A 25767-nucleotide genomic window follows, 5' to 3' on the forward strand; every position below is an offset into this window, starting at 1 on the left:
GAAATTGAAACTGGACGTCCATACGCTGGGCTGACACTCTATCCACTGAGCCACCAGCCAGGTACACAATTACAGCTCTTAAGAAGATAAAATTACAGTATAACAAATGACAAAACTAATAGCAACAAACAATAAATGAAAAACTACATATGTACATGACCTTAACACTAAAAACGGTAAAATAACTCTGAAATTACAGAACACTTAAATAAATGGAGACATAAATCATTCAAGGATCAAAGAGACTCCAAACAACTAAGGTGCTGCAACAAAGAACTGATGTTTGCACTGATCAATTAGCCCCTACCCTAGAGCTGACCAGTCAGTCGAGTCCACAACCCTAACTCCCACAGATACCATGGTCAATGATTTTTCCTCTATATAACCGAGACCGTAGAAGCCACTAGGGAGCCAGATCTTTGAGCATTACCTTAGCTATAACCTCAGGGGTAGTTATTTCCTAAAAATAAACTTCATCTGTTGTATGTTCCTGTCTTTTTTTTCTTCTGTATTTTTCTGAAGCCGGAAACGGGGAGAGACAGTCAGACAGACTCCCACATGCGCCCAACCGGGATCCACCTGCCACGCCCACCAGGGGGCGATGCTCTCCCCTCCAGAGCGTCGCTCTGTTGCAACCAGAGCCACTCTAGCGCCTGGGGCAGAGGCCGAGGAGCCATCCCCAGCGCCAGGGCCATCTTTGCTCCAGTGGAGCCTCGGCTGCGGGAGGGGAAGAGAGAGACAGAGAGGAAGGAGAGGGGGAGGGGTGGAGAAGCAGATGGGCGCTTCTCCTGTGTGCCCTGGCCGGGAATCGAAACCAGGACTTCTGCACGTCAGGCCGATGCTCTACCACTGAGCCAACCGGCCAGGGCCTGTTCCTGTCTTATTGAACATTGATGTGCACAGGCAAATAGACCCCTAGTCCAGTAATACCAGCAAGAAAGACCTGGCTCTAGAGACAAGATGGTGACGGAGTAGGCGGATGTACCAACTTCCACCTCCCAGAACCAAAGTGCATTACAACCTAATTTTAAGAACCATCATCTGGAAAAACCAACTTTGGACTAAACTAAGAGGACTCTTCAACCAAGGAACACTGAAGAAGCCACACTGAGACTGGTAAGAACAGCAGAAACGTGGAGAGGGCTGCCCAGCTCCCCGGAGCGAACAGCAGCCGGGAGAGACTCGCGAGGCAGGAAGTGAGTTTAGCAGAGAGGGGAGGGTCCTGAGTCCCAGGAACAAAGCCCCAGCCTGCAACCCCAGAGCCTAGAAGAGGCGTATGGACAGTATTAAGCTGGAAACAAGTCAGGATACTGTTGTGAGAAAGAGACTGATTTCTCAGACCCAGGATTCTTCTTAAAGGGACCGCACAGAAAACCGCTCTCACAACCACTCACCCGGGGTTCTGGGGGACAGGGAGAGAGGAGAGAACCGGAGCAGCAGGAAGAGAGTGTAATCTAAGAGGCACAGGGAGAAACACTTTGAGAGACACCCACTCTAACCACTGGGACAAGTCACTCCCCAAATCTGAAGTGAATATTTCCCCCGGAAACAGCAATACCAGCAAAGGGAAGCAGGAGACCAGCCAAACAAGCTGTCACACAGCACTCAGAGCAGAGTCACTTAGAAGGAAGGAGCTTTCCAGACTACAACAGTGAGTCTTACGATCTGAGCTGCAGCGCCCACACCCCTCGGGCTCGCCCGAGGGCGGGCGGTGCCAGGATGCCAAGCGTGGTTCTGTCTGCAAGGGTGGAAGCCGGCTGGCCACAACTGAGGGCTGGCCACAACTGAGGCCCAGGTGTGAGCTCGGTCTTGCCGAGCTGGGGAGGAGGGGACGCACAAAAATGGTCAAGTCCAGTTGCTGACCGCCTGCCATCCAGCCTGCATGGGAAGGGCAGGAACCCGGGAAGGGGCGGAGACCCGCCCTTGAGAAAGGGCGCAGGAGCACAGCCTCGACTCCCCAGCTCCCCGGGGAACCCAGGCTTGTGGCCTGACACAGGAACAGGCTCCTCCCACAGGGGTGGGGTGAAAGCCCAGAACAGGCGGAGTCCTGCAACTGAATGTGGGCATGCAGTCCTGCCCAGCCTATGGAGCCAAGGCTTGCAGCTGTCCCACAAGTGGGTCCTCCTGCAGGGGCAGGTTGAAATCCCAGAATCAGGCGGAGACCCGCAGCTGAGCAAAGGTGCTCACTCCTGCCCTCAGGGCTGAGCATAACCTCACCCAAGGGGGCAGGGCGAAGGTCGAGGCCACCAAGGCTTGTACACCCAAGCACGTGATCACAGCCACTCCTTTGAAGGAGAGGTGGAAACCACAGCAACAGCCCTAGTGGGCAGGCACCAGCAACGCCCATACCCCAACACTCTAGGCAGCAGCAGCAGAGGGGGTAGTAGGCCTGCAGACAGACCACACCTAGGGAACAGAGGCCACACCCAGTGAATTCCAGTGGCCAAAACATTCTTTTACAGACAAAATGAGAAGGCAGAGAAATGCAACACAAATGAATCAAGAGAAATCCCCAGAAAAGAACCTGAATGAGTCAGATATACCCAAATTAACAGATGCAGAGTTTAAAATAATGATTGTTAGGATGCTCAAATATCTTAGAACAATAGATGGTCATTACGAGCACCTAAATAAAGACATAGCAAATATGAAAAAGGAAACTAAAATAATAAAAAAGAATCAGTCAGAAATGACAAATACAATATCAGAAATGAAAAACACAATGGAGGGAATTAAAAGGATGGATGAAGCTGAGAATCAAATCAGCGAGTTAGAGGACAAGATAAATGAAGGCACAGAAGCAGAGCAGAAAAAAGAAAAGAGACTCAAAAAGTCTGAGGAAACTCTAAGAGAGCTCTGTGACAACATGAAGAGAAATAACATCCGCATCATAGGGGTTCCCAAAGAAGAGAAAGAACAAGGGATAGAGACTTTGTTTAAACATATCATAGCTGAAAACTTCCCTAATTTAAGACAGGAAAACGTCTCACAAGTTCAAGAAGGACAGAGAACTCCATTAACGAGAAACCCAAAGAAATCTACACCAAGACACATCATAATTAAAATACCAAAGCTAAGTGATAAAGAGAAAATATAATATTAAAAGCTGCTAGAGAAAAAAGGCTATCACCTACAAAGGAGCGCCCATAAGAATGACTTCTGACATCTCAACAGAAACACTTGAGGCCAGAAGGGAATGGCAAGAAATATTCAAAGTAATGCAGAACAAGAGCCTACAACAAAGACTACTTTATCCAGCAAGGCTATCGTTTAAAATTGAAGGAGAAATAAAAAACTTTCCAGACAAAAAAAACTCAAGGAATTCACTACAACCAAACCAATGCTGCAAGAAATGCTAAGGGGCCTGTTTTAAACAGAAAAGGGAAAAAATATATAGCAAAAGAGGAATACAGTTTTAAAGAATAAAATGGCAATAAACAACTACATATCAATAATAACCTTAAATGTAAATGGATTAAATGATCCGATCAAAAGACATAGGGTAGCTGCATGGATAAGAAAACAGGACCCATACATATGCTGTCTACAAGAGACACACCTTAAAACAAAAGATGCACATTGACTGAAGATAAAAGGATGGAAGAAAATATTTCGCGTAAATGGAAATGGAAAAAAAAGCTGGGGTACCAATACTTAGACAAAATGGACTTTAAAACAAAGGCTATAGTGCCTGACCAGGCGGTGGCGCAGTGGATAGAGCGTCAGACTGGGATGCAGAGGACCCAGGTTCGAGACCCCGAGGTCGCCAGCTTGAGCACGGGCTCATCTGGTTTGAGCAAAAGCCCACCAGCTTGAATTCAATGTCGCAGGCTCCAGCAAGGGGTTACTCGGTCTGCTGAAGGCCCGCAGTCAAGGCACATATGAGAAAGCAATCAATGAACAACTAAGGTGTTGCAACACCCAATGAAAAACTAATGATTGATGCTTCTCATCTCTCTCCATTCCTGTCTGTCTGTCCCTGTCTATCCCTCTCTCTGACTCACTCTCTGTCTCTGTAAAAAAACAAAAAACAAAGGCTATAGTAAGAGATAAAGGTCACTATATAATGATAAAGGGAGCAATCCAACAGAAAGATATAACCATTATAAATATCTACGCATCTAATATAGGAGCACCTAAATATATAAAGCAGACTTTGATGAATTTAAAGGGCGAGATCAATAGCAATACTATAACAGTAAGGGATTTCAATACCCCACTAACATTACTAGATAGATCCTCAAGAAAGAAAATTAACAAAGAAACAGCAGACTTAAAGGACACATTAGATCAACTCGATTTAATAGATATCTTCAGAACCTTTCACCCTAAAGCAGCAGAATATACTTTCTTTTCAGGTGCTCATGGTACATTCTCTAGGAAAGACCACATGTAAGTGCACAAAAGCAGTCTCAACAAATTGGAGATTGAAATCATATCGAGCACTTTCTCTGATCACAATGGCAGGAAACTAGAAATCAACCACAACAGAAAAACTGAAAAATACTCAAACACTTGGAAACTAAATAGCATGTTATTAAATAACGAATGGGTTAACAATGAGATCAAAGAATAAAAAAATTCCTAGAAATGAACAATAATGAGCATACATCAACTCAAAATTTATGGGACACAGCATGCGGGAGTCTGTCTGACTGCCTCCCCATTTCCAACTTCAGAAAAATACAAAAAAAAAAATTTATGGGACATAGCAAAAGCACTCCTGAGAGGGAAGTTCATAGCATTACAGGCATACCTCAAGAAGCTAGAAAAAGCTCAAATAAACAACTTGACAATGCATCTAAAAAAACTAGAAAAAGAACAGCAAGTAAAGCCCAGAGCTAGTAGAAGGAAGGAAATAATAAAGATCAGAGCGGAAATAAATGACATAGAGACTAAAGAAACAATACAGAGGATCAGTGAAACCAGGAGCTGGTTCTTTGAAAAGGTAAACAAGATCGATGAACCTTTAACCAGACTCACCAAGGAAAAAAGAGAGGACTCAAGTAAGTAAAATTAGAAATGAGAGTGGAGAAATGACTGGCACAACAAAAATACAAAATAGTGTAAGAAAATACTATGAAGAACTGTATGCCAAAAAACTAGACAACCTAGATGAAATGGACAAATTTCTTGAAACATAATCTTCCAAAAATTAATCTAGAAGAATCAGAAAACCTAAACAGACCAATTACAACAAATGAGATCAAAACAGTTACCAAAAAACTCCCAAAAAAGAAAAATCCTGGGCCTGATTGCTTCACAAGTGAATTCTACCAATTCTTCAAAGAAGAACTAACTCCTAACCTTCTCAGGCTATTTCAAAAAATTCAAGAGGAAGAAAGACTTCCAAGTTCCTTTTATGAGGCGAGCATAATTCTATTCCAAAACCAGGCAAAGACAACACAAAGAAAGAAAATTATCGGCCAATATCCCTGATGAATATAGATGCTAAAATCCTCAACAAAATATTAGCAAACCGATCCAGCAATACATAAAAAAAATCACACACCATGATCAAGTGGGATTTATTCTTGGGAGGCAAGGCTGGTACAATATTCACAAATCAATCAATGTGATTCATCACATAAACAAAAAGGAGAAAAACCACATGATAATTTCAATAGATGCAGAAAAAGCATTTGATAAAGTCCACCCATTCATGATCAAAACTCTCAGCAAAGTGGGAATACAGGGAACATACCTCAATATGATAAAGGCCATCTATGACAAACCCACAGCCAACATCATACGCAATAGGCAAAAATTAAAAGCAATCCCTTTAAGATCAGGAACAAAGCAGGGGTGCCCCTTTCACCACTCTTATTCAACATAGTTCTGGAAGTCCTAGTGACAGCAATCAGACAAAAAAAAAGAAATAAAAGGCATCCAAATTGGAAAAGAAGAAGTAAAACTATCATTATTTGCAGATGATATTATATATAGAAAACCATAAAGTCTCAGTCAAAAAACTACTGGACCTGATAAATGAATTCAGCAAGGTGGCAGGATATAAAATTAATACTCAGAAATCAGAGGCATTTTTATATATTAACAATGAACTGTCAGAAAAAGTTTTTTGTTTTTTTGTTTTTACAGAAATAGAGAGTCAGAGAGAGGGATAGATAGGGACAGAGAGACAGGAATAGAGAGAGAAGAGAAGCATCCATCATTAGTTTTTCGTTGTGACACTTAAGTTGTTCACTAATTTTTTTCTCATTACGTGCCTTGACCGTGGGGCTACAGCAGACCAAGTAACCCCTTGCTCAAGCCAGCGACCTTGGGTCTAAACTGGTGAGCTTTTGCTCAAACCAGATAAGCCAGCGCTCAAGCTGGCGACCTCGGGGTCTCGAACCTGGTTCCTCCGCATCCCAGTCAGCCGCTCTATCCACTGCGCCACCGCCTGGTCAGACCATAAAGAGAAATTAAGGAAGCAATCCCGTTCACCATTGCAATCAAAAAAATAAAGTACGTAGGAATAAATTTAACCAGGGAGATTAAAGACTTTTACTCGGAAAATTATAAAACATTGATAAAAGAAGTCAGGGAAGATACAAACAAGTGGAAGCATATACCGTGCTCATTGTTAAGAATAATAAACATCATTAAAATGTCTATATTACCCATAGCAATTTATAAATTCAATGCAATACCAATTAAAATACCAATGACTTACTTCAAAGATATAGAACACATATTCCAAAAATTTATATGGAACCAAAAGAGAACACAAATAGCCTCAGCAATCTTGAAAAGGAAGAATAGGCCTTGGCTGGTTTGCTCAGTGGTAGAGCGTCGGCCTGGCGTGCGGGGGTTCCGGGTTCGATTCCCGGCCAGGGCACACAGGAGAAGCACCCATCTGCTGCTCCACCCCTCCCCCTCTCCTTCCTCTGTCTCTCTCTTCCCCTCCCGCAGTCAAGGCTCCACTGGAGCAGAGTTGGCCCGGGCGCTGAGGATGGCTCTCTGGCCTCTGCCTCAGGCGCTAGAATGGCTCTGGTTGCAGCAGATCAAAGCCCCAGATGGGCAGAGCATCACCCCCTGGTGGGCGTGCCGGGTGGATCCCGGCCAGGCGCATGCAGGAATCTGTCTGACTGTCTCTCCCCGTTTCCAGCTTCAGAAAAATACAAAAAAAAAAAAAAAAAAGACTTGATGTGGGTTGGTAAACACACAATACAATACACAGATGATGGGTTTCAGACATGTACACCTGAAACCTATATCATTTTATTAACCGTCATCCCAATACATTCAGTTTAAATTTTTTTAATAAAATAAAAAGCAAAATGATTTTCCACACTTCTTTTACATTGATGGGCACAGCACTGTTAATAATTAACATACACAGCACACAAAGAAAGTATGCAGAGAACAAGATCACAGTAAAGGGTCCTCCTGCTCTCATGGTCCTATGCTCACTACAGTGCCTGCAGTTGTGCCTTCACAACTAGAAGAGAAAATTACTCTGACATTTCAAAGTTATGTGACCCTACATGGGTAGAAACAATGGACAGAACTCACTTAAAGACTGCCCTTTGCTAAGGAAAGTATGGGCCTGGGACGTGCCTAACCACCATGGCCTGTGCAGTTAGGAATTCATGATCAGAGCACCTGTGTGGATACTCTTATTCACTGAGCTTGTCAGGCCTGCCTTGTGCCCCTTGTCCCCAACCCCAGCTTGTCCAGTTGATTACACAGTCCTTTTTCATCCACAATACAAATAGAAAAACTGCCTTTAAAAAGCTAAGAACAGAAAGAAAAAAAGAAAAACTCAACTATGTAGACACTGATAAGAACCCCAGAGGTAGCTGACCTGTAGTGATGTAGAGGATAGAGCATTAAACATATAGAATGCTAAGGTCACCGGTTCGAAACCCTGGGCTTGCCTGGTCAGGGCACATAGGAGAAGTAATCAATGAACAACTAAAGTGAAGCAACTATGAGTTGGTGCCTCTCACTACCATCCCTGTCTAAATCAATAAATAAAATCTTAAAAAAGAACCCCAGAAATAAATTTAACAAACTGAAGCATGTGACATACATCAAAGAAAAAGTATAATTGCTACCAACCACTTCATTTTGTTGCTTTAAACCACGCTCTCTGTCTTCGGCATATTTTTTCATCTCTTTATTTCGTAGATTCTCAGTTTCTTTTGCTTGAGTGATTAGCATCATTTTTTCATCTAACCATTTCTTTCTATCAGAGTTATATTTCTGTTCAGATTCCTATATATATAAACAGTACAAATAAGTATCACATGCTTATGTAGTCAAAATCTTTTATACCATTTTCATAAAATCTGTCACCTTTTTAAAAATTTGTTTTCTCTCAACAATGACAAGATCAGTGTTTATTTCACATTATAAAATGACCATTTACTAAACAATATTTCCCTTACAAACTTTACTTTGCTATAAAGCCCATTATTTAGGGACTTTAAATTCCTGAGTTTCAAAGACCCAAGTCTTCCTCAATGATATGCCAGGAAGAAAAAAAAGACTTGGTTTGTGATGGCCATTTACAATTGCATGGTTCCAAAAGTAAAATACAGAATAACGTGCAAAAGGACAAACACTTATCAGTTTAAGGATCACTGAGAACAGCTGGACAGAGAAGACAGCTGACTAGTAATTTTCAAAGTGGCTTCCATAGATCCTTTGGGTTCAAAGGCATCTAATTTATACATTCAAAATCCAAGTAAACAAAAACAATAATGCCACTTTAAAATAAGTATCTCATTGTTTAAAGCTTCTAAAACGACTGCACTGAATGAACTACGGCAGTCTGCTCCAGGACTACAGAGGTTATAATCTAAAATACGTGATTACACATCATGTGAGAGCAATACAAACATATTAATACTCCTTAGTATAAACAATCTCAATATAGTTCGTGTATTTTCTTCATAATTAATGGAGTATTTACTTGGGGTTTTCACAATGGATAAGGTAAATTCTATAATATATAATTTAGTTACAAAAGAAAATAATTATGTTTTTTGTATTTGTTCAGAATCTGATTACATACAGCCGAAATTTAAAAAAATAATTTAGCGTGACACTGGTGGTGCAGTGAATAGAGCGTCAACCTGGGATGCTGAGGTCCCAAGTTCAAAACCCCAAGGTCACCAGTCTGAACATGGGCTCATCGGCTTGAGCACAGGCTTACCAACTTGAGTGCAGGGTCGTCAGCCTGAGCATGGGATCATAGACTGGGGTCACTAGCTCAGCTGGTGCCCCCCAGTCAAGGCACATATGAGAAAGCAATCAATGAACTAAGGTGCCACAACTACAAGTTGATGCCTCTCATCTCTCTCCTTTCCTGTCTCTCTCTCACGTGCACAAAAGATAAATAAATAAATAAATGTACAAAATAAAATAAAGATCCCCCCACATGCTGTATTCTATACATAGTATGTTAAAGTTGAACATGGGAAAAATATAAACACCAAACAGAGTATCTTCTATATAGTATGGTTTCAAATATATCCCAGTGTCCAAATATACAACTCTTTTCTTTTACAACTTAATAATTACATATTGATAAGATTTATAATAATCAAAATAATTTTGCTGTTAGTCATCTTCTCCACAGCAGTATTTGATGAGTAAGGTAAGGCATTGTGATTTAAGTATTAAATATATAGAATATAAAACTGAAGACCCATCCATTGTATTATCACCGGCAATTACTTTGTATCTTGAGAACTTCCTTTTTCATTTTAATATACACTGAAAAAATATATCAATATATTAACATGTCCTAGCATTATTTTGCCCATATCTAAATTAATTGGAAAATATTTACTGAATTCTCTTCCCATGAGACATATAATGAATATACAGACACATATATATCAATAAATATATAGCTAAAATCATACCTGTGACTCATCTTTAAGTTTATTGAGTCTTTTACTAAGCATATCTATGTTATTTTCAAGTTCTTTATTTGACCTTTGATTACTTTTGGTTTCCAGATCTTTACATTTTTCCTTCAATTCTTCCAATTCTGTTTGAAAACATAGTGTTATTTTTAAAAGCACAAGCAAAAAAAACTTATAGATATACATGGCATAGGATATTGACAAGAATCAGCAAAGCCCAGAAAAAGAACACAGATCAAGACAGAACTGGAACTATGCTAACAGCTGTACTTGTAAGTGTTCTCACCAAATCCTTAGAAAAGAGGAACTACAAGGACGGCAGGGCACCCACCGACTAGTGCTCAAAGTATACACTATAAATGCATGTCAGTCTTAATTATACAGGAAACTTCATGTAATTCTCAAAAATTAAAATAAACTGTGATGGTATTCTGAAGGAAGAAATCAGACACCGCAGAGTATTTATACAAGAAAATACTAAGAATTAGACATAAAACTTAAAGTTTATCCTTAGCTTCTGGGGACATTACAAGTTATCATCCAATTATTATGAACATATCCTTAGTCCTTCTTTACTATACACAATTGTACTTAGATAAAACAATTTCCATCACATTGGAAAATGGCCAGTGACAGGACATACCAAAAACTTTTCATTAAGAATTATTATAACTATTACAATACTCAGAAAAGTCTACGAAAATAAAGAAAATGCAGGACTATGTGTTAAAATACTTGGGCAATCTTGCTTTACCTGTGGCCAGTCTTTCAGCTTCCTCTAATTTGGCTTCAAGCACTTGCTCTTGTTCTACCTGAGTTTGTTCTTGCTCTTCCAGAGTCATTTTCATGTCTTCAATTATTTTTTCTTTAGTACTTAGATCTAAAAATTTAGAGTGAACAATTTAGAAATTACTAACTCCTCCATCTAGATAGCCAATTTTCTTTGAGTTATAAATCATGAGTTCCATATAGACAGAAATTTTGTCTTGTTCACTGCTGTACGCCTAGCACAGCACTGGCATTTATGGAGAAGCAAATATCTGATGTACAGATGGATGTCTGAATGGCTGCAAGAATTGATGGATAGATGGAAAGTTTTTTTAAATAAAATTAACAAATTTTTATATTAAACTATTAATACTAGTAAGCACAAATCTTAGGGTTTAGAAAAAGTGTAATTTAGCAAAACACTTAAAATTTAGTCTTAATGTTCTCAAACCAAAACTAAAACTTTTACCTCCTAAAAAACAAAAAGGATTCAATCCCATCTGACTTCATTTCTTAAAACTCAAGTAATTATTTTTATAGAAAAATCTTCAAAGCCAAATATTTACTTCTAGTGTTTTTAAAACCAGCTCTTGAGAAATAACTGTGCTACTAGCCTTACCAAAATTGTTTCGAACCCTTAAAAAATGACAATGACTTGTAAACAATTCTATTTTAATCCTGTCTGCTAGGAAGACATGAAAAGGAAAGATTACTTTGTTGCCTCTGGTGATAGCCATATATTAGCAAAACTCATTTGAGATACTTCTTATCAAAACTATTGCTGATGTGAGAGGTGACAAACCTATAAATACACACAGCTCGATCTTAGGTCACTAAAAATCTCAAAAGATGGCTCCCACATAGTTCACAGAAAGCAAGCTAAACTCAAACAAAAAAAGAGTATGAAAATATGAGTAATTTTCCATATATCTGTCTATTGATGTAAGTTGCCACAAGTGCTAATCAAACAAAATTCCTCCCAGATGAAAGGAATCTTAGTGGTATCACATGAACTTTCTTTCAAAAAGCATAATTTGCAAAATATTCATATTATAAAATTATAAGTTTATTCGAAGAATCCCTTTCCTTTTCCATTCTATTCAATATATTTCCTATTTTGCACTAAACTAGGGAGCTAGAACAAGACTTTGAGTATCTAGTTATCAATTAGCAAAGTGCCAGGGCACCAATGGGCGCCTATCAACAGCTATCCTCCTATTATTTGAAAGGCAGGAGCAGTAGAGAAAAAAGAATTTACTTCAGCCGTTGCCTCCAATAATTTATATTTTATTTCAGGAAAGAATCCAGAAATATACAAAAACAAACACCACAAAGACAACTATGAGACAGATATCTCATCATAGCTATAGAAATACCTATCAAATGACTAAGCAATCAAGTGCCTGACATTCAGAGTGAGGATCAATGAGAGATATAATGTCCAGGGAAGGACTCAAAGAGAAAAAGCTTAAACATAATATTTGAGAACAGGTAGAAAGAGGCAAGAAGGGATGTTACACAACCTAGGAGGAAAATGACATAAATGTCATGTAAAATCCCAATTAGAAATACTCATGTAGGCTGGAATGTCAAGCTAGAGCATTTATTGTGTGGGCAACAGGAAATGATCAAATACTTTTAATAGGAAAATGATACAATCAAAAAAGAGTTTTAGAACATTTTAATTTAGCTGTGTGCCTATACAAGAGAGTGAGTTTGACATAAGGTCTTATGTCTATTTCTTTGACATAAGAAATAGAAAAAATATGAGGAGTCACTGGAAAAAGTAACATAATTATGTACTGAATCTGAAGGTAAAGGGAAACGATACTATTTAAAGTCTAAACCAGAGCCTGACCTGTGGTGGCACAAAGGGTGAAGCGTCGACCTAGAACGCTGAGGTCGCCGGTTCAAAACCCCGGGCTTGCCTAGTCAAGGCACATATGGGAGTTGATGCTTTCTGCTCCTCTCCTTTTCTCTCTCTCTGTCTCCTCTCTCTAAAATGAATAAATAAAGTCTAAAACAAACAAACAAACAAAAAATAAAGTCTAAACCAGAGAGGGCAAACGTTTTCTGTGAAAGGTCAGATAGTAACTACTTTAAGGTCTGTCACAATTATTTACCTCTACCACAGTAATGTGAAAGTGGCCAGACAATACAAAAGAAAATGTGATGCTATGTTCCAATAAAACTTTATTTACGGCCCTGGCCGGTTGGCTCAGTGGTAGAGCGTCGGCCTGGCGTGCGGGGGAACCCGAGTTCGATTCCCAGCCAGGGCACACAGGAGAAGCATCCATTTGCTTCTCCAACCCCCCCTCTCCTTCCTTTCTGTCTCTCTCTTCCCCTCCCGCAGCCGAGGCTCCATTGGAGCAAAGATGGCCCAGGCGCTGGGGATGGCTCCTTGGCCTCTGCCCCAGGCGCTAGAGTGGCTCTGGTCGCAACAGAGCGACGCCCCGGAGGGGCAGAGCATTGCCCCCTGGTGGGCAGAGCATCGCCCCCTGGTGGGCGTGCCGGGTGGATCCTGGTCAGATGCATGCGGGAGTCTGTCTGACTGTCTCTCCCCATTTCCAGCTTCAGAAAAAATACAACAAAAAAACAAACAAACAAACAAAAAAAAAAGACAGACTGGAGTTATACTGACACAAACCAAGAAATACAAAGGATTACCACTAACCACCAGAAGCTAGAAGAGACAAGGAAAGATTCTTCCCTAAAACCTTCAGAAGAACCATATCAATATCTTTACTTAGATTTCTAGCTCTCAGGACCAGGAAAGAATAAGTTTTTGTTGTGTTAAGCCACCCAGTTTGTAGTCCTTAGTTACAGCAACCCTGTAATAAAGATAGCTATAACTTTAAAAAGGAAAAAAAGAAGTGTTGACAACATCATGAAGAAGTTAATTGGAATATACAATAATACAGCCACTGCAGAAAAACTTGATAGTTCCTGAAACAGTTCAACATACAGTTACCATATGATCCAGTAGTTCCACTCCTAGATATATATCCCCAAGAGAACTAAAACCATATGTTCACCCAAGGACTTGTACACAAATATTCATAAAAGCCAAAAAGTGGAAACAATCCAAATGCCCATTAACTAATACTTAAACAAAAAGTGATCTACCCATACAGTGGAATATTAGTTGGCCATAAAAAAGAATGAAGTACTGATACATGCTACAATATGGACAAAACTTGAAAACATGCTGAGTAAAAGAAGTCAGACACAAAAGGCCACATGCTATATGAAACCACTTACATTAAATGTCTACAACTGGAAAATCCACAGAGACAGAAAGTAGATTAGTGGTTGACAAGGACTGGCTAATGGGTACAGCGTTTCTTTTGGGGGTGATGAAAATGTTCTGAAGTTAGGAAGTGGTAGTGATTGTACAACACCATAAATATACTAAACCCAATAACATGTACACTTTTAAAGAGTAAATTTTATGGTACATGTATTATATCTCAATTTGTTTCAAAAACAAATTTACTAAGATAGCTAAGTGAATGGTGTTCAATATTTAAATAGAAATGCAGAAGCTAGGAAAAGCCTCAAGAACTAAAAATACAGTATTTTGGTAAGGGGTGAGTGAGTGATGGGGAGAAGAGGAATGTGCATAACTTTATGGAAAGAAATAGAGGGGTAAGCAGACTAAGTAAGAAATCTGTGCCAGTGTGCGTGAGTACAGCAAGCAGACTACAAGAAGGACGGCACTGTGAGCACTTAACGAGGTTGTACCTAAATGCACTGTGCCATCGTGACATTCTTTGAGTTAATAAAGCCATTATCATAATCGTAACCTGCATGACGTTTTCCATACAAACAACTGTAACCCTACTTTTGCTCCCCTGTAGGTATATCATATACAAAGACATTTTTATAACATTTCAAATTTAAAAATCAACACAATTTGAGTTTAAAAAGCATAACTCGGCACATATAATTTGAGCCTAAAGTTTTAAATGGTTTTTTAAACTTTATAAAGTATTTTTAAAAATTTAAAGCTATTTTACTTGAAGTATATTCTTTACATGATTTTGTTTAGAAATCTATTACATTCATTGTGACCTATGTAACTTTGTCTTGCCCATTACCTAGAGATCAATGTAGTTTTGACTGAATATTTCTTAGTGTTTTCTATTTCCAAGAATAAACTTTAAACTGTTAAGTTACTCATTAGAACCAATGCTTTTCTCTTTTGATAATGTTACATCTTACACTGTCCTTACTTTACTTCAGAATTTTCAAAGGAAAACACTAAACCTATTGTTATTACAACTATTTTGCCAGTCACTGTAATACTGGAAAGAGAGGCTTGTTCCTGACCTTTGCACACTCTCTCATACTGCTGTATAGCTTCTTGCACTTTCTGATTACTTAGCTGCTCCTGGAAAATGAAAGAATATGAATTAAATGCAAATGTAACAAACACACACCAATATACAATAGTGGAGCTGAAAAGCAATATTAGGTTTGAAATCCGTCTCTTACAAAGCTGACTACTAGTTTGAGCTTCCAAGTCTTTTACCTTGTAGAAAAGACCAGAGTGAGAGTTTAATAAGTAATCGTAACTTTATACCTTTCATCTGCCTCAAATTCACTGCCCAGCCATTTAAATTAATGTTTTAAGTTACTGTGTACTCTTACACAGCACAAAAAGCAAAAACAAGAAAATGGAGGTTTACTCTGTATTTAACACAGGAGGAACATTAGGAAAAGTTCCCTTTCAGTACATTCAAAATGCAGAAAAATAGGGCCCTCTGTCCCCTCTGTGTAGAAAGTAGATGGGATATGTGAAAAGTAGCCAAACACTTAAGAGCCAAGATAAAATTACGGGCATTGAAAATCCTCCAGCCCTGGCCAGACAGCTTAGCATCCTCCCAAAATGCAAAGGTTGCCAGTTCAATCCCTGGTCAGGGCACATGTGGGAACAGATCAATGTTTCTGCCTCTCTCTCTCTCTTCCTCTAAAATCAATAAATCCTCCAATTCTACTTTTCACCTCTCAGGTAATCCAGCCTCTCTCTTCTTACCTCATCTAACTTCAGCACTATCTTCTTACTTCCTAAGTCTTAGAATCAATCATTACAGAACCTGGAAATCTCTGAATTGTATTATGAAAAATACAGTTTACTTTCTTAGGATTATATTCAGTTAAAACTTTGTATCACATGTTAACACCTGAATATTTATTAGTTTGCTTCATTTAAAAGCAAAGATGCTGCCTGACCAGGCGGTGATGCAGTAGATAGAGCGGTGGACTGGAATGCCAAGGACCCAGGTTCGAGACCTAGAGGTTGCCAGCTTGAGCGCGGGCTCATCTGGTTTGAGCAAAAGACCACCAGCTTGGGCCCAAGGTCACTGGCTCAAGCAAGGGGTTACTCAGTCTGCTGAAGGCCCACGGTCAAGGCACATATGAGAAAGCAATCAAAGAACTAAGGTGTCGCAACAAAAAACTAATGATTGATGCTTCTCATCTCTCCTTTCCTGTCTGTCTGTCCCTGTCTATCCCTCTCTCTGACTCTCTGTCTCTGAAAAAGAAAATTTAAAAAAATTTACAAAAATAAATAAAAGCAAAGATGCAAGCCCTGTCCAGTGGCTCAGTGAATAGAGTGTCAGCCCAGCGTATGGGTGTCCAAGGTTCAACTGCCGAAGTCAGAGCACATAGAAGTGACCACCTGCTTCTCCACGCCACCCTTCCTCCTCCCCTCTCTCTTTCTCTCTGTCTTTCCCTCCCACAGCCATGGCTCAACTGTTTCAAGCACATCGGACTGGGCGCTTAGGATGGCTCCAAGGAGCCTCCACCTCAGGCACTAAAAACAGCTCAATTGCAAGCATGGCCCCAGATGGGCAGAGAATCAGACGCAGACAGGGGCTGCTGGGTGGATCCCTGTCCGGGCGTATATGGGAGTCTGTCTCTCTATCTCCCCTCCTCTCACTTGGAAAATAAATAAATAAATAAAATTTTTAAATTTATTTTTAAAAGACCTTACCTTTTTCTTTTTACCTTTTGTTTTAATATAATTTTGGATTTATAAAACAATTGCAAAGATAGCAGAGATTTCCTGTATAACCTCCATTTAGCTTCCCTCATATTTCCCCATGAATAAGACGCACTCGTTTTTGAAAAAAATTTAGGGTCTAAAAACTGGATGTGCCTTATACAAGTGGCTGTAGATTTTTTTACTTGCACTTCCTGCATTTTTGTGCTTGTTTTTGCACTCACTGTTGAAGACAGTGATTCGTCATCAGACACAGATGAGCACAAGCTAATAGATGGGAGTTTTGACAGTGATGAGGAGTTGTACGAATAAAACTTGAGTTCAATAACTTCATGTAATCCACTTTTTTCAAATTTTGGGCCCCCAAATTAAGGTGCATCTTATACATGGAAGCATCTTATACATAGGGAAATACAGTATTTACTTTAAAATTTAAAAACTAAAATTGGACACAGAAAAACGCGCAGTTGAGTCTCGAAGCTGTTAGTTAGAAAATGGAAACAATCATTTTTGTATGGAAAACAATTAGCATTGGTGTAATACGATCAACACTACAGATATTACCTGGATTTCACCAGTCTCTCCACTGATGTTCTAGGATCCCACACACGATACAACACTGCATTTCCTTAGTATCCCACGGGACAGTTTCTCAGTAATACTTTTCTTCAATGACCCTGACACTTTCTACAGGTCCTTTTACTGCGTTTGTCTAATGTTTTCTCACAAAACAGAGCTCATGGATATGGAGGAAAAATACCATAGAAAACACATGCCAAAGAAAAAGAAAACACATGCCCTTCTGGTCACATCAAATCAGAAAATACATGTGACCAGTATGGCTTAGCGCTGGTGATGCTATTCTTGAACACCTGGTTAAGGCAGTATATGCCAGCCTTCTCCATAGCAAAGTTACTATTTTTTTCTTTCCAATATTCTCATCAGTAGAAGCAACTTATTTTTCAATTCCAGAAAAGGTCAAAAGAGAATGTGGTATAAAGTACTGCTATTTTAGACACTAAAACATATAGACTCTATTTAGACTATCCTTTAAAAAAGTGTTACCTTGAGTTGCTGAATGGTTCGCTGTCTCATATCTATTTCCTGAGAACACTGGTTTTTCTTTTTCTCCAGTTCATTCATTTTAATCCTCAGTAATTTTTCTTCATCACGCATTAGAGATACCTAAACCAAGTAATGATTATAAAATAAATATTTTTAAAATATTAATTGCTTTTAAAATTCATGGCCACTGGTTCAAAGAATCATGTCCTTAAAAACCCATAGATTCTAACATAGTATAAGATACAGCTTGAAATTATCAGAATATTTCTTAATACTCTAAAGGAGAATGTATATGAAGAAATAAATCATTTTCTTCTTACATTTTATGAACTCAAATTCTACAACTGCTCTTGAAAAAGTATAGTATCTTATATGCAACAGCAAAATCATTATCATGGAAAAACCAACATAGCATTCTAGGGGGGAAAATACTGGCTCAAATTTCCAAGGTTTATTGAGTAATTTGAACCCAGTCATACAAGAAATACTTTAAAGACTAATAATGGCATATACACATTAAAAATGAAACAATTACATGACCAAAAAGTATTGAGGCAAGGGAAAGTCAACTGACTTTTGATGTTACTGGTACCTAATTCTACTAACTTGTTATAGAAATCAAAAGCACTATGAATGGGTATAAAAATCTTCAAAAAAAAAAAAAAGAAAGAAACAAAGGTAACTTATTTAAGCCAATTTCTATCATGCCAATCCTAGAGATCTCAAATACTAAAATAAATTCATTTGTACAAGTTCCCCTCATAAAAAACAATGCAGATGCCATAATAACAATGGCACTAAGTAAAAGAGGATTTTTACATTCCCTTTCAGGCTTTCTGCATGTCCCAAATATACGACAATACATATTTCTTCTATAATCATGCATTAATATTTGTTTTCATCTGTTTATTTTGCTTAAAAACATGGGAATTCCAGTAAGAAACACCACTCACGTTGCTTTTATGTATATAAATTGTCGGCCAATAATAAATACAGTCTATGTGTTGTTGCACTGAGATGCAACTCACGCTGACTGCCGCAGTTTCCATCCTGGCTCTACCATATACTAGCTAAGTGAACCTGGACAACTTATCTCTCCCAATGGGTGTTTAGTTATCTACATAACAGAAGTAAAAAACAGTGCCTACCCTTAATATCTATCTGAGAATTAAATGAGATGATATATGTAAACTCAGAATAAACTGCTATTATTATTCCTATTAGCACTGACACTGCACATTGTTTAATAAACACTCAATACCCATCATCAGAATAATGGTAAACAGTCATCTATACAATAAAACATTACTTAAAACAAGATACCTCTCTAAATAGTGCTAAGAAAATAAATCTTATTAATGGAATACATTGAAAATTAACATTTATATATAGTTGATCTCCCCCCCTTTCTTTTTAATTTTATTGATTGATTTTAGCAAGTGAGGAAAGGAAAGAGAAACAGAGACAGGCATATCTGTCTGTTCCTGCATGTGCCCTGACCAGACCGAACCAGTAACCTCTGTGCTTCAGGGCGACACTCTAATCCACTGAGCTATCCAGCCAGGGCATATAGTTGATCCCATTTATAAATATAAAAAATACCAGTATATACAATTATTATTTATATATATTAAGTGCATATAAAAAGATCTAGAACACAAATGGACTGTCAAGAGTAGCATATTTCAAAAGAAGAGTGACAAAAGACCTTTACTTCTTAAAAAGTATTTACTAATAATATATCACAATAAAAATTAGGTTTAGTTGGAAAAAGTAGCTATATTTTAAGAACTGAGTAACTGGTTCCATGTGAACACAAGTCAACTACACCATGCTTGATAATGCTTACTAATAATCATGGTACTCAGAAACAGTATTTTAAAATAAGAAGTTAATGCCTTGGAAGCAAAACAAATCCAAGTCTTTTGTGTGGTAAACAAGTGTTTTTCCAAATTATGCCACAATGCTTTTAACTTGCTTATTTCACTAAAATATTTCCCTTTACCTAATTATAGGTTAGGTCTCCTTTACTGTCCTACTTTTTTTTTTTTTAAACAGGGACAGAGTGTGAGTCAGAGAGAGGGATAGATAGGGACAGACAGAAAGGAACGGAGAGAGATGAGAAGCATCAATCATGTTTTTCTTTGCGCGTTGCAACACCTTAATTGTTCATTGATTGCTTTCCCATATGTGCCTTGACCGCGGGCCTTCAGCAGACCGAGTAACCCCTTGCTCGAGCCAGCGACCTTGGGTCCAAGCTGGTGAGCTTTTTGCTCAAACCAGATGAGCCTGGCGACCTCGGCTCAAACCTGGGTCATTCCGCATCCCAGTCCGACACTCTATCCACTGCGCCACTGCCTGGTCAGGCTGTCTTACATTTCTAATCTAACCTTTTTGAAATAGTTGTCAGGTGGTCTGGAAATTCTCTGTATATAATTATCAGAAACAACAACAGATTCTGTGAATTATCTAGGGTAGTATTGCTTACATTTTTCTTCCACTGATCAAAAACCTGCATTTCCCTTATTATGAATGAAGATATACCATAACTATTCATTATAAGAAATTAATGCAACAGTAGAGCTTTGAAAACACTACCTATAATCCCATTACCTAAAATAGTCAAACTATATAATTGTAATTTTGATGTTTCCTTTTAGTCTATGCTTGTATACAAAATTGTTCAGTTTTAATCCTACCATATATGAAATTGGATCCAGCTTGTATTACCCTAACACTGTAATACAAGCATTTCTCCATATTATAAAAACTTAAGAGGCCTGACCTGTGGTGGCGCAATGGATAAAGAATCGACCTGAAAATGCTGAGGTCGCCGGTTCGAAACCCTGGGCTTGTCTGGTCAAGGCACATATGGGAGTTGATGCTTCCAGCTCCTCCCCCCCTTCTCTCTCTCTGTCTCTCCCTCTCCTCTCTAAAATGAATAAATAAATTAAAAATATATACAAGAATAAAAACTTAGAGGCTGGCCACCTGACCAAGCAGTGGCGCAGTGGATAGAGCACTGAATTAGGATGCAGAGGACCCAGGTTCAAAACCCCAAGGTCACCAGTTTGAGCACAGGCTCATCCAAGTTGGACACAGGCTCACTAGCTTGAGCGCGGGGTGGCTGGCTTAAGCAAGGGGTCACTCACTCTGCTGTAGCCCCCTAGTCAAGGCACATATGAGAAAGCAATCAATGAACAACTAAGGAGCTACAATAAAGAATTGATGCTTCTCAGCCTGACCAGGCAGTGGCACAGTGGATAGAGCATCGAACTGGTACGCAGAGGACCCAGGTTCAAAATCCCGAGGCCGCCAGCTTGAGCACAGGCTCATCTAGTTTGAGCAAGGCTCACCAGCTTGAGCCCAAGGTCGCTGCCTTGAGCAAGGAGTCACTCGGTCTGCTGTAGCCCCCAGTCAGAGCACATATGAGAAAGCCATCCATCAATGAGAAACTAGGGAGCCGCACCAAAGAATTGATGCTTCTTATCTCTCCCCTTTCCTGTCTCTGTCCCTCTCTCTCTGTCACAAAAAAAAAAAAAAAAAAAAAAAAAATTGATGCTTCTCATTTCTCTTCCTTCATGTCTGTCTGCCCCTATCTGTCCCTCTGTCTCTGTCACAAAAAAAAATAACAAAAACCTTCAAGCCTGACCTGTGGCGGCACAATGGATAAAATGCCGATCTACTGTAGAATGCTGGGGTTGCTGGTTCGAAACCCTGGGCTTGCCTGGTCAAGGCATATATGGGAGTTGATGCTTCCTGCTGTTTTTTCCCTTCTTTTTCTCTCTCCCCCCTCCTAAAATGAACAGTCTTTAAAAAAAATTTTTTTAAATAAAACTTAGTACTCACCACTGTACTTAAATCAGAATCCTACTAAATATACTAATGGTGAATCTGGGATCTTAACTACTAACATAGTAATGGAAAACACAATTTACACATCTCTACATCATTATGAATGAATTTAGGCCAAAGGTTCCAGGATTCAGAGTGCTTACAAGGCTAAGAGGGGAAAAACAAACAAACAACAACAACAAAAAAAGCCTTTCTCGCCTGACCTGTGGTGGCACAGTGGATAAAGCGTCGACCTGGAAATGCTGAGGTCACCGGTTTGAAACCCTGGGCTTGCCTGGTCAAGGCACATATGGGAGTTGATGCTTCCTGCTCCTCCCCCCCCCCTTCTCTCTCTCCTCTCTCTCTCTCTCCTTTCTAAAATGAATAAATTAAAAAAATTATAAAAAAAGCCTTTCTCTGCTCACAGACACGTAGATGGCACTAGGTCCACAGCAGGAGCTACCTCCCACTTTCTCCTCTTCTCTACTACAGGCCTAATACTCATGAAATTATTTACTTAATAAAAATTTTATTTCCTTTATTTCTAATTTACATTAACACAATATGATTGTGGGAATTTTGAATCAGCAAAAGAGTAGGAATTATCAGGATTGTTCAATAATAGGGACCAATTAACTATAGTAAATATACTTAACAGGCATTAAAAAACTTCTTTGAAGCCTGACTTGTGGTGGCGCAGTGGATAAAGCGTCAACCTGGAAACACTGAGGTTGCCGGTTCAAAACCCGGGGCTTGCCTGGTCAAGGCACATATGGGAGTTGATGCTTCCTGCTCCTCCCCCTTCTCTCTCTCTCTCTCCTCTCTATAATGAATAAATAAAATCTTTAAAAAAAAAAAAAAAACTTCTTTGAAGATTTTTTATATCCTGGCATGAAATGACAACCAAGATATATATTTACGTAAAAAAAACCCCACAAGATTTAAACCAGCATTTATAGGATGTTTTTATTTTTTATAGGAAGAAAAAGAAAAGGCAGAAGTAAAAAGAAAGTAATTAAGCCTGACCAGGCAGTGGCACAGTGGATAGAGCATCGGACTGGGATGCGGATGACCCAGGTTCAAAACCCCAAGGTTGCAGGCTTGAGTGCGGGCCCATCTGGCCTGGGCACAGGCTCACCAACTTGAGTGTAGGGGTGCCTACTTGAGCATGGGATCATAGACACATGACCCCATGATCGTTGCCATGAGCCCAAAAGTCACTGGCCTGAAGCCCAAAGTCACTGGCTTGAGTAAGGGGTCAATCTCTCTGCTGTAGACCCCCAAAGCACATATGAGAAAGCAATCAATGAACAACTAAGGTGCCGCAACAAATAATTGATGCTTCTCATCTCTGTCCCTTGCTGTCTGTCTGTCCCTATCTGTCCCTCTCAGATTCTCTGTCTCTATAAAAAAAAAAAAAAAGTAACATTCTATTTGATGGCTGAGAGGGGTGGAAGTTTTATTTCTCACTGTATATTACTTTTATATTTTTTGAATTTGAAATCATGTGATTAAATTTCCTATTTTAAAATTAAACTACAATAAAAACTTGTTATAATTGTACTGCACACTCCCCTAAATACTATCCGTAAAACGTTTGCTTTTTATTTTTTGGGTGGAACTTGAACTTAACAGTCCTTAAAAGAAACAAAAGGTTCCGATTCTCCACGAGACACTATTCTTTTCAGTGTATCACCACCTGGTTGGCTGGCACTTATTCTTAATCTTAGGCATTCTTCAGTTTAAGTTTTCTTTTGTGAAATTGTTCTCGTCATGTTAAGAAAAATTACGGAGTTGACAAATATTCTGTTCAATCCTAAAATTAGTGTCTAACTTGATATATAATTAACACCATCTTTGTCATTTAAATGGGATGCACAGCTTTTCAAACAGCCTACCTCTTTCTGTACTTGCTCAATCTGCTTTTTGGCATCAGTTAGTTTCTCTTTCAGCTCAGCGTTATCTTCTTCCTTCCTCTGAAGATCTGCTTTCAGATTCTGGATAAGAGCAGAGCTTGCCGAGAGCTCCTCTTGCAATCTATAAAACACAAACCCCTTTTCTATAGTGACACACCATTAATCACTTAGAATCGTACATGTGAGACAGGATCTATCTACAAAATTGCATCTTTTCACAAATTTAGAATGTTCAAATCATGAATGAGTCATGCAGAGAGGATTTCAGATTTTATAAAAAGATCTCTGCATAAAACTTGGTTCCAAAGGTTTACATAAACAAAGTTCTTCACTCATCATACATTCTTTAAGTTATGCCCACCTAAAGTATTTAAAAGCTACATATGAAAATCAATAAAACGAATGCTTTGCATATTTTAAATATTTGAATAACATTTAGCTTACTTTTCTGTCTCTTGACAGTTTTCTTCTTCCTTTAATTGAAGAGAATGCTTTACATCTTGCAAATTATTTGTTAATTCTGTGATTTCGCCTTTCAACATGACTTCCTTTTCTTTGGTATTTTTTAAATAATCCTGATAATTTGTTTGAAATTCCTTCAGATTTTTATCTAGCTTCAAGATGATAGATTGTTTTTCCAAAATTTCTTGTTCTAACTTAGCTGAATGACTACAGTCAGCTTTCTGAGTTTCTAAGATTGCTTCAAGTTCATTTATTTTTACTTTGTAGCAGGCAATGTCTTGTGTAAGTTCTGAAAGTGCTCTCTTTCCTTCAACCACTTGCTGTACCTGAACATCAAGGCTAACATTTTTTTCTTGTAATTCTTCCTTCAGCTGCTGTATGCGAGTTTCTTTTTCTTTCAGTAGGTCATCTTGATTTTTATTCGCTGTTTTCAGTCTCTTGTTCTCATCCTCAAAGCCTTCTACTTCTTCTTGTAATTTTTCTATTTGTTTTTCTAGTTCCTGGATCTGATGGCTTTTTTTGGAGGAGGCCTTTACAATCTCCTTACATTCTTTCCAAATGGCGTCAATACTAGAGTGGAAAGAACCTTCCCTATTGAGTTTAACCTGCTTACTCCCCAAATAATCATTGTCCAAAGGGTTCAACTGTGTACGTGGCAAATCATCCTCTTGAGAACCACCTGAGAGAACCCGGAGACTGAGTAAATCTATGTCTGAGGTCTGAGAAACTGAATCAAAGGCTCGCAGTTCATCTACTTTTGCTTGCATTAATTTTATTTGGGAAACATTATCTGTTATGTTTCTTCTAGCAATTTCTATCTCCTCAGACAACTTCATAATCTTTTCCTCCTGTTCTTGATTTATCCCTTTCTGCACTTGTAATTCAGAAACTGCATTGTCATACATTGACTGAATTTGTTGGACATCTGTACTTAAAGAAAAGCTCTTCTTCTCAGAAAAAGAAAGTTCTTGCTGCAAACTAACAATCTGTTTACTTAATTCTGCTTTTGCTTCCTTTTCATTTCTGAGTTCATTCTCAATAACGAGTAATCGTGTCTTCAGTTCTTCATTCTCATTATTTTCTTGTAAAACTCTGTTTTCCTCATCTTCTGAAATGCTCTGTTGTGTTTCTTCACTTTTCTTTTGGTCTTGAGTGATAGCTGGACTAACATGTGTAGGTCCTTTAAAAATAGGAAAATTGTTATTAATCTGTTAAACCTTAATAAAACCATAAGTAATCGGATAAGCCAATATCCAAACACATAAAATATGAAAGCAAACTTTTAATGAAAAACACAAATAAGCTACTGAGTGAAAAAGCAAAAACATACATGGTAAAAGCCCAGTTATATAAAATTATAGTTCTGTAAGTTAATGGAGACAGTTAGCAAAAGAAGTACACCAAATGACAGGAACTACCTCTGAGGATCACCAGTTTTCTACACTTTCTTTTTACCGCTTTCAATGTTATTTACATTTTCTACCAAAAATCACGTATTTTGTTCTGGAGATTTTTTAGTAGCAGGTATAGGGAAAGGAGGGTGGTTATAGCTACAATTTTCATATGATCACTTTATGTAATCCCTATAATTTCTAGTAACATAAATAGTGGAGACCTAGTCAAAGCGGTTGTGATTTCTAAGAAGAAATAAAATTTTGCTACGTTACTTAAACTTACTCAAATCTAACCAGAAATCTAGCTATAGTTCTTAATCTTGCACATGTGTCTTTAGTAAAATTTAGCTCAAATACCTCTTGTCAAATGCTCTTTTCTCCAAATGAACTAAGAATGCAAAGGTAAAAAATAATGTGGAGAAATCTGGGCGGAAAAG

At 38.5% G+C, this 25767-nt stretch overlaps 1 protein-coding gene across 4 annotated transcripts in view; it reads right to left on the reverse strand.

Moving 5' to 3' along the window:
• Positions 1–25767, reverse strand: part of KIF20B (kinesin family member 20B) — a 76790-nt gene that overhangs the window by 14860 nt on the left and 36163 nt on the right. For all 4 annotated transcript variants that reach the window (XM_066355121.1, XM_066355118.1, XM_066355119.1 and 1 more), the window contains exons 20-26: positions 23919–25116; positions 23457–23595; positions 17725–17844; positions 14985–15045; positions 10639–10764; positions 9882–10009; positions 8068–8223 (exon numbers count right to left, since the gene is read on the reverse strand). In XM_066355121.1, the coding sequence (XP_066211218.1) occupies positions 8068–8223; positions 9882–10009; positions 10639–10764; positions 14985–15045; positions 17725–17844; positions 23457–23595; positions 23919–25116 (1928 nt within the window). The remainder of the gene's footprint in view (positions 1–8067; positions 8224–9881; positions 10010–10638; positions 10765–14984; positions 15046–17724; positions 17845–23456; positions 23596–23918; positions 25117–25767) is intronic.

Source organism: Saccopteryx leptura, chromosome 13, assembly GCF_036850995.1.
Source record: "Saccopteryx leptura isolate mSacLep1 chromosome 13, mSacLep1_pri_phased_curated, whole genome shotgun sequence".
Lineage (NCBI taxonomy): Eukaryota > Metazoa > Chordata > Mammalia > Chiroptera > Emballonuridae > Saccopteryx > Saccopteryx leptura.